Here is an 8,482-nt window from a genome sequence, read left to right on the forward strand (position 1 = left end):
TCTGGATCCACCCTGCAGCCCTTTGGTGGGGGAGCGCCATGGCCTGTGCCCCCAGGAGCTGCGTGGGGCAGCATCTCCTCCTCAAGAGGGACACAACAGTGCCCTGAGGAGGTTTTGGCAGGGCTGAGCACTCTGGGTGGGGGTCCCGATCCTCATTCCCTGCTGCCAACCTTGTCCCCTGGTGTCCAAAGCGCCTCGTCGCCGCCTTTGCTTGGCAGCGAGTGACCTGGCGTGGTGCTGCTGGGCCCTGCCTGGGGCCAGTCTGCGCCGCTGCACTTGCCAAGCCGGGCCCTTCTTATCTCGCTGCCTCCTGAACTAATTGTGTTAGTGCCCGCCTGGGCTCCGGCGCTGCCTTTGCAGGCCCCAGATAAGGGCACGATTGCTGCGAGGAAGTAAATCATGTTTGCTGCTCGCCCGGCCCGGCTGTGACCGCATTGGCGTGGGGGTGGGAGCGGGAAGGGCAGTGGCTCCGGAGCTGCTCCTGCTTCGCTTGCCTTTTTTCCCCTTGCAGAGTTTCCTGCCCCTCCTGGCTCCCCTCTCGTAGCCTCTTGCCACAATTCCCATCTTCACCGCTCTCCTGGGGAGGAGGGGGCTGTAGCCCTGGGGACTCTAGAAGTCCTTCTGTGGCGGGGTGTCTGCTGAGGGGGTGGCAGGAGGGGGCAGCTCTGCCCCCCTGAGCTGCTTCTGCTTTTTACCCCTTGTGTGTGGCCTCTGGGCACTGGTTTTGGAGCTGGTCAGGGATTGTCTCCGACACTTGTCTTGGGTCACGGAGTGATTCTTGGCCCCCGACCCCGTTTGCTGGTGAGGCCCGAGCAGAGCCAGGCTTAGCCTCACGCTCCTGCCCTGACACATCCCAGCTCTGTTGTCTCTCGGATGGGAAGCAGGAGGCTTCCCTGCCTCTCATGTGTCGGCAGCACGTTGTGCTGCTGCTGTGGCCCCGTCTACCTACAGTCAGCGAAGAGGAGCAGGGTCTGCCTCTTGGTGCCAGGGCCACCGCCTCGGCGGGCCGGGGCAGGGCTGGCTAACTCCCTGTTTGTCCCCGAACCGCAGGTCGGAGTGCCAGACGAGAGGGGCTGTGCGTTTGTGTTCCCTGCCCAGGGCCTGCCCTGCCCTCCGCCGGCGATGGAGTATGTGGTAAGGTTTCGGTGGAGGGCTAGGTGGCTTCGGTGGTGGATCCTGCCTCCCCTCTCTCCCCGCTGGCAGGGCCCCGGTCTCCTTCCCAGGTCTCCGCTGAGATCTCCCGGCCCCTCTTCTGAGCGGCAGAGAGGTTGTGTGCAGGAACTGTGTGATGCCGTCATGATGTTTGAGGGGGAACAACCAGCTGTTGGCTAGATTTGAGTGTTTTTCATTGCTTCCCCCCTGCCCTGGAGGCTTGGGGATGGCTTTGCTGCAGCCGCTGTGGGACCGAGGGGGTCTCCTGCCCCAGGCGAGGCGTGTACGTGCAGCAGCGGCCGGCTGCCTGCTCCGTTTCTTGCCAAACCACTGGCGTGTTCCAGGTCTGTGACTCAGCTCCCAGTTTGTGTTTCCTGGGAGGATGTCTGGCCTGGTAGCAGGGCCCCGAGCGTCCCCTCTCCGCTCCTCTTCCTCGCCCCGGGCTGTGCGTGAAGTCCCAGCCCCAGGCACCCGAAAGGAGCCCGTGTCCCTCTGCTTCTCCCGCACCCAGGGGGGATTCAGCCCATCCGGCCCTCTCCTTGCTGGGATGAGCTCCTCAGGGGTGGTTGTTCTGGCTGCTCCGCTCATCCTCCACTGCTGGGGCAAGAGCTCGCTGCCTGCCTGCTGGATCGGACTCCAGGGCTGCCTGTTGAGGCAGGGCTGCTCTGTAGCTCTGTAAGTGTTTCGGTTTGCCTTCTCTGCTCCGAGTCCACTGGGGAGGGGTCTCTGATGCCCTTGGGGGGGGCCGTGGTGGTGGCACCTCTGGTCTCCGGGAACTGGGAGTGGCGATACAGCTGGTGCAGGCTGGTGAGGTGATGTGGGCCGGCTGGCCTCAGAGGATTCTGATAAAATCAGAAATTAGTCCATCCTCTAAAAGCAGAGGTCTGTCTGAGCAGGGCGCTGCGGCTCCTGGGGGCGCACCAGCCCCTCGGTCCATGTTGAGGACGGCTGCTCCGAGCCCTGTCTCCTGTTTGGGTGACAGCTGGGGCCTGGGGTGGTGTGAAGGGGCCGAGGAGAGCCCCCTGTCCGATTCCCTCATGCTTTTATCTCAGCAGAGCCCTGAGGAAGCATTGGGGCTCAAGGAGCCCGTGCTTCCGTGCCAGGGCACCCCAGCCCCATGGGGTGGGCTGGGCCCTCGTGGGCAAACCCCACTGCCCCTTCGCCACCGCCCAGCCAGGCTCCCCCCGGCAGCTGCAGGCCGCGGCTGGCCCCTCGCCGGGCTGGCGGCTTCCTGGCCCTCTGGCCCCGGGCTTCCTGCTTTTCTTTAGAGCAGCAGCTCTGCCGGCCACGGGAAGGTCACAGCGCTGAGCGGCTGGGGGCCCCCGGCGGGGACGAGAGCTTCACGGGACGGCTGGCACGGGCTCTCTGCGCCCGTGGGACCACCGCCACCAGCTGAGGTGGGGGCTGGCGCTCGCGGAAGGCGGTGTGTGCAGCCGAGACGATGCTCCAGCACCGGGAGGAGGCGGGTGACGGACCCGCCGTTGTGAGCCGCAGCCCCTTGCGCTGGGCGGGAGGCTATTTCCAGCTCCGTCCTGGCTTCCATTTCCCCAACCCCGTGGCACCGTGCCAGCGGCTGGGAAGCGGGGTGGGCAGCCGCCCATGCTGGGCCGTGCCCTGCGGCGGGTCCAAGCAGGGAGAGCCCTTCCCTTGGCCGGTTTTGCGGAGCCCCTGGTGCCAGGGAAGGCTCCGGCCCGTGATGGGTCGGAGGGGTCGGGCGCCATGGGGCTGCCTGAAATCCCTGCTTCATCCCACGGGAGGAGAAAGTGGGGAGAGAGCTTTTGCTCTCCATGGAGGCCAGTGCGGACGAGGCTGTGGAGAGGGGTGTAGGCGGTGCAGTGGGTCTGACCTGTGGTCCCCATGACGTGCCAGCGTGTTGAGGACAGGGGAGCGGGGGCGACTTGTCCCTGACACCCCTGACCCGCAGGTGGGGGCTCTGCCTGGCTTCCCACGCTAGAAGGGGCTGAGGTTTGCCCCCCGGCATGGTCTCGCCACCCGCTCCCGTTAGCTCCGCCTGTGACCTTGATTTTTCTGCTCCAGATCCGCGCTGGGTCCCCACCCCTCGCCGGGAGCCCCTCCTGCGCTGCGCCCCAGCCCGCACGCAGCCCCCGCTGCGGGCAGAGCCTGCCCCGCCGCCCGTGAGTCAGCACGGCCCTTCCCGGTAGCGGCAGCCCCTTCTGCTCCTTCTCCCGGGAGGAGCCACCGCTCAGCGCTGGCCGGGATGTGGGAAGCAGCAATTAGCGGCGGCCGCTTCTCCTGCCGGCTCCTCGCTGCAGCCGGGAGCCCGCGCTGAGCCCTGCCTCGCCCCACGGACAGCCCACCTGTATCCTGGGCATCCTCCTCTTCCTCCGGGCGAGATCCCCAGCCGGAGCCGCTCTCTCAAAGGACTGGATGTCCCCGCATCCCAGGCAGCTGCGAGTACCGGTGGCATCTCAGCATCGCGGCCCCCCCTCCCCGGCTTCAGTCGCCGCTCCCCCCGGCAGAGCCCGGGGAGCCAACGGGGGCTGCCCACTGCTGGCACGTGGGCTGCGTGGCGCTGGCGGCCACAGAAGGACCTTGTTCGCTCCTGGACGGTGCTGGGAGCGGGGCTGGGCTGGGCTTGGATGCGCTCTGTGGCTGCCTTGTCTCCGGGCTTTAAATATTCATGCTTTTGATTTCCTCTTAGCGGCAGAGCAGGGGCTGGAGTGAAGGGGCAGCCGTGCTGGACCCAGCCGTGGGGCTTGAAGACCTCCAAGCTGGGGGTCGAGCGTGCTGAGCCCCCCCCTCCCCGCACCGGCAGCTCCCTGGGGCGTAGCCACGGCCCCGTTTCCTCCCCGCCGCGGCGGTAGCGGGGGGTTGCTCTCTGTCTGGCCGGATCTGCACATCCTCGCTGACGCCGATTGGGATCGATCGGCTGCAACGGCACGGAGCCGGGCAGCCCCCGGACCTGCTGCCTGGCGTCCCGGGGCCGGCTCTCCCCACCAGCCATGCCGGGCCGGCACGGGCTTGGCACGGAGCTCGGCCGAGGCTTGTGCTTGGGGGGGGCTTCCCGGTGGCTGCAGGCGCTCGGACTCTCCATGGGGCCCTCGTGAGACCCGGCCAGTTGCCTCCACCCCGGAGCCGTGCGGGACGGGCCGGATCTGGCCCTTCTCGCCTCTCTCCGGCATGGATCTCCTGCAGAAGAGCAAATACAGCCACCTGCGGAACGAGTCTGTCTCCTCCCTGGAGGAGGTGGTGGGGGGCCTGGGGGTCCCAGCCTCCCCAGTGGAGTCCCTGGCAGGCACCTCGTCTCTGCCTGGCTCCCTCTCCTCCTCCTCCCTCGGCCCCGCGGTGTCTGTCGGGGAGCTCTCTCCCGAGTCGGAGGACAGTCCCACCACCCTTTGCTCCTTCTTCCCCAAAATGGCCAACCTGAAACTCTCCAACCCCGCCAACCTGCTCAGCCTGCGGGGCTCCTCGGCCGGTGGCAGCCCCGGGGACCCCGCTCCTGCCGGGACGGTGGCACTGGCGCCGGGGGGAGCTGCCGGCTGCGACTCAGCGGGACCTGTCGCTGTCTGTTCCCAGGATATGAACAAGGGAGGGAAGAAGACGCGGGTGGAAGGCGGCCAGCTGGGGGGTGACGAATGGACCCGCCACGGCAGCTTCGTCAATAAGCCCACCCGCGGCTGGCTGCACCCCGATGACAAGGTCATGGGCCCCGGGGTCTCCTACCATGTCCGGGTGAGTGCTGGGGACTTGGGGGAGGAGGGGGGGGGGTCGTGGTGGAGATCTGGGCACCTGCTCGCATGGGGACCTCCACCCCTGGGGTGGCAAGTGGGCAGTGGGATTCCCAGGGAGGTCACTGCTGTAGAGCTGGGGGGCTCGGGGCTCTGGCCCCCTCCCCAGCTGCGTGGGGAGCCCACCTAGGGGCCGGCCGGGCTGACCCTGCTCTCTCCCCCAGTACATGGGCTGCGTGGAGGTCCTCCAGTCCATGAGGGCTTTGGATTTCAACACCAGGACGCAGGTCACCAGGTGAGCTCTGCCTCCCCCCAGGGGCTGCCGCTTTTTTGGGGGGGTTTCAAGTCCCACACGAGCCCCTGGTGGCATGTGGGGCTTTCAGGGGCTCAGGCTGCCTGCAGCCCCTTCAGATATTGCTCTTGCCTGGCTTGACGATCCTCCAGCTGGCACTGGACAGGTTGTCACCCTGTCCCTTCTGCACTGGTCCCCATTCCCTTGGTCCCATGGTTGGGGGGTGATGGGGGAATGGGGAAGGCAGGTGCTGGGAGGACACTGACATCGTTCTGTGCTCCCTGCAGGGAGGCCATCGGGCTGGTGTGTGAGGCCGTGCCCGGTGCCAAGGGAGCTGTGCGGAGGAGGAAGGTGAGGCTGGGCTGGGGAGCTGCCGGGGAGCCATCTGGGCACAGGGCTGAGGGCAGAACCCCAGGGCTGGGCACCCTGGGGCGCTGATGTCCCAGCAGAGCTCGGTGGGAGCGGTGGGGAGGACGAGGTGCCTGTCTCTGCTGTGGAGGGCGGCCCGTTTGCCCCACAGCTGGGCTGTGTCTTGCCCGGGGACCACCTTCCCCACGCTGCTGTTTGCCCCTAGCCCTGTGGCCGCTCTCTGAACTCCATCCTGGGCAAGAGCAACCTGAAGTTCGCTGGCATGCCCATCACCCTCACCATCTCCACCAGCAGCCTCAACCTCATGGCTTCTGATTGCAAGCAGGTGAGAGCAGGGAGCCAGGGGGGGAAGAGTGGCTTTAGACAAGCAGGAGTCCTCCTGTCCCCCCACCCCAGGCCCTGCAAGGGCAAGGGATGTCCCCAGCCCCCCCAAGGGATGTCCGGGTGGGCTGTGTGACCTGCTGGGTGCCCATCTCCCTCAGTCCCCGGGGTTGAAGGGGTGGGATTGATACCCCGCAGGCTTTGCAGGATCTGTCCTGGGGACTGTGAGACCCAGCCCTCCTGGTTTTGACCCCGTTCTCAGTGGCCCTGTTGGTGTCCCAGCCCTTTTCCTGGTGGCCTGTGGCTCGTAACCAGGGCTCCAGAGTCTTGTAAGCCCCTGTGCTGGCCCAGCCCCGGCAGGGTTGTGACAAGCAGGAGGTGCCGAGGAGCTCCTGGCTGCCTCCAACAAACTCTCTGCCTTGCAGATCATCGCTAACCACCACATGCAGTCCATCTCCTTCGCTTCTGGAGGAGACCCGGTGAGTACACAGTGTCCCCGTCACGCGTGCCCTGCCCCGTGCTCGGGATCGGTGCCTCCCCTGAGGTCTCGGGCACCGCGCTCCCCGGCAGCCCCGTCTCACCGCCGGTGTCTCGCCCCCAGGACACAGCTGAGTACGTCGCTTATGTTGCCAAAGACCCCGTCAATCAGAGAGGTGAGGCCACCCCCGGGGGTCCTCAATGCCAGAGCCCCATTTTGTGGGTGTTTCATCTCAGCTCAGTGTGGTGGGGAGGGAGGGGGACCCCCAAAAGGGAAGCTCTGGGGTGCACAGGGCAGGCTGGAGGGTTGGGGAGCTTCATGTTGGGGTTCCCCGTTCCCTCCCCAGCCTGCCACATCCTGGAGTGCCCCGAGGGCCTGGCGCAGGATGTGATCAGCACCATCGGGCAGGCCTTCGAGCTGCGGTTCAAGCAGTACCTGAAGAACCCCCCCAAGCTGGTGACACCCCACGACAGGTAAGGGAAGGAGGAAGGTGGGAGGGTGTCCCAGATTGTTTGTGTGGTTCTGGAGTGGGGACGCCGCCCCGGCTGCTGCTCATCTGTGCCCTGTGTCCCCCCCCTCAGAATGGCAGGGTTTGATGGCTCTGCCTGGGATGAGGAAGAGGAGGAACCAGCCCCGGATCACCAGTACTACAATGACTTCCCTGGCAAGGAGCCTCCCATCGGGGGGGTCGTGGACATGCGGCTGCGGGATGGGGCTGCTCAGACCCCCAATCATTTGGGGGCCACGCTGGTAAGGCTCTGGGCATGGCCTTGTGGGGAGGCTCCACATCACAAGGGGGGTGCAGGGACCCCGACCGGGCCCTGGGCTCTTTGTTCAGGGTTTTTCCACCGTGAGGGTGGTGATATGTGTGTTCCTGGCACCTCCGGCAGCCCAGGGTGTGGGGAGTGGGGAAGGATGGGGAGCGTGGGGGGGTTCACCACCCGCTTCTCCCCACAGCCCGTCGGCCAGACGTCTGGGGGGGACTATGACCCTCGGAAGCAGCACACTCCTGCCCAAGGTAAGGTGATGGACGTGGCCAGTCCCCATCTGCTTTGCTGGCCCCCACGTGCTCCGGTGGCCGGTGCTGGTGCGGGGGCAAGGCAGGCTGGAGCCCTGCTGACCACGGTGCTCTTGGCAGCAGGGAGAGAGAAATACCCGGCTCCGGCCGGCGCCTCCGGCCGCACGGACCTGTTCGATGACCCGTCCTATGTCAACGTGCAGAATGTGGACAAGACACGCCAAGCCTCAGCCGCTGGCACCCCCGCGACGGCCAACGGCAGCACCCAGAGAGACCTCTTCGACATGAGTGAGTGGGACGGGGGCCGTGGCTGCACTGAACAGGGGGGGATGTGCTGGGCTGGGGGGGTGGCTCCGAGGTCGGTCACGGACCCCCCCTGCTCCTCTCTCCCTGCAGAGCCCTTTGAAGATGCGCTGCGTGTCCCCCCCTCTGTGCCCGTGGGGCTGCCCCCCGCCCAGGTGGTGGCCTCCATGGAGGAGCAGCTGCGCCGGGAGCCCTGGTACCACGGGAAGATGAACCGCAAGGAGGCCGAGAAGCTGCTGAAGGTGAACGGAGACTTCTTGGTGCGGGAGAGCACCACCACCCCAGGCCAGTACGTGCTGACGGGCTTGCAGGGCGGGCAGCCCAAGCATCTGCTGCTCGTCGATCCCGAGGGAGTGGTGAGTCCGGGTAGCACCCCGGGGACGGGGGTTTGGGGGTGTCACAAGAGCCACCCAGGGCATGGGGCTTCCCTGCTGCTCCTCTGGGCTGGCGCGGGGGCTGGGGGAGTAGGGGGAGCTCCCCCCAGGTTGTTGCTCAGCCTGTGGAGGCTGGTGGCGTTGGGTGACCTTGTAGGGTGGTGGCATCTCCTGAGTGTCCCTTTCATGTCCGTCACCCCCCCCAGGTGCGGACGAAGGACCACCGCTTCGAGAGCGTGAGCCACCTCATCAGCTACCACATGGACAATCACCTGCCCATCATCTCGGCCGGCAGCGAGATGTGCCTGCAGCAGCCGGTGGAGAGGAGACTGTGAGCGCCCCCGGGGGCCCCCCCGGCGCCCCCCGCCCCGAGCCCCGCTCCCTGCCCCAGGGAGCCCTCGGACTCTCAGCCGTGCGCTGTGCCCGGCACTGAGCGAGGACTTGGCCGGGGTCCGTCCCCCTCTGCCCCGAGGAGCTGGTGGCAGC

At 66.8% G+C, this 8,482-nt stretch overlaps 1 protein-coding gene across 3 annotated transcripts; it reads left to right on the forward strand.

Annotated features, from left to right (window-relative positions):
* The first annotated feature begins 3,881 nt into the window (after positions 1–3,881).
* SHC1 (SHC (Src homology 2 domain containing) transforming protein 1) lies at positions 3,882–8,471 on the forward strand. 3 transcript variants are annotated; one of them, XM_014961288.1, is made up of 12 exons: positions 3,882–4,845; positions 5,066–5,136; positions 5,421–5,484; positions 5,708–5,827; positions 6,249–6,302; positions 6,425–6,476; positions 6,648–6,774; positions 6,883–7,051; positions 7,259–7,319; positions 7,440–7,607; positions 7,716–7,978; positions 8,203–8,471. In XM_014961288.1, exons 1-12 carry the CDS (start codon positions 4,294–4,296, stop codon positions 8,329–8,331), a joined length of 1,830 nt encoding a protein of 609 aa, XP_014816774.1. In that variant the 5' UTR covers positions 3,882–4,293; the 3' UTR covers positions 8,332–8,471. The 3 variants fall into 3 exon arrangements, with proteins under 3 accessions (XP_014816774.1, XP_014816773.1, XP_014816772.1); XM_014961286.1 differs by having other exon boundaries at positions 4,146–4,845; positions 7,443–7,607; XM_014961287.1 differs by having other exon boundaries at positions 6,425–6,774.
* Positions 8,472–8,482: the final 11 nt, after the last annotated feature.

The sequence above is a fragment of the Calidris pugnax genome, unplaced genomic scaffold (genome assembly GCF_001431845.1).
Source record: "Calidris pugnax isolate Ruff unplaced genomic scaffold, ASM143184v1 scaffold371, whole genome shotgun sequence".
NCBI classification, from domain to species: domain Eukaryota; kingdom Metazoa; phylum Chordata; class Aves; order Charadriiformes; family Scolopacidae; genus Calidris; species Calidris pugnax.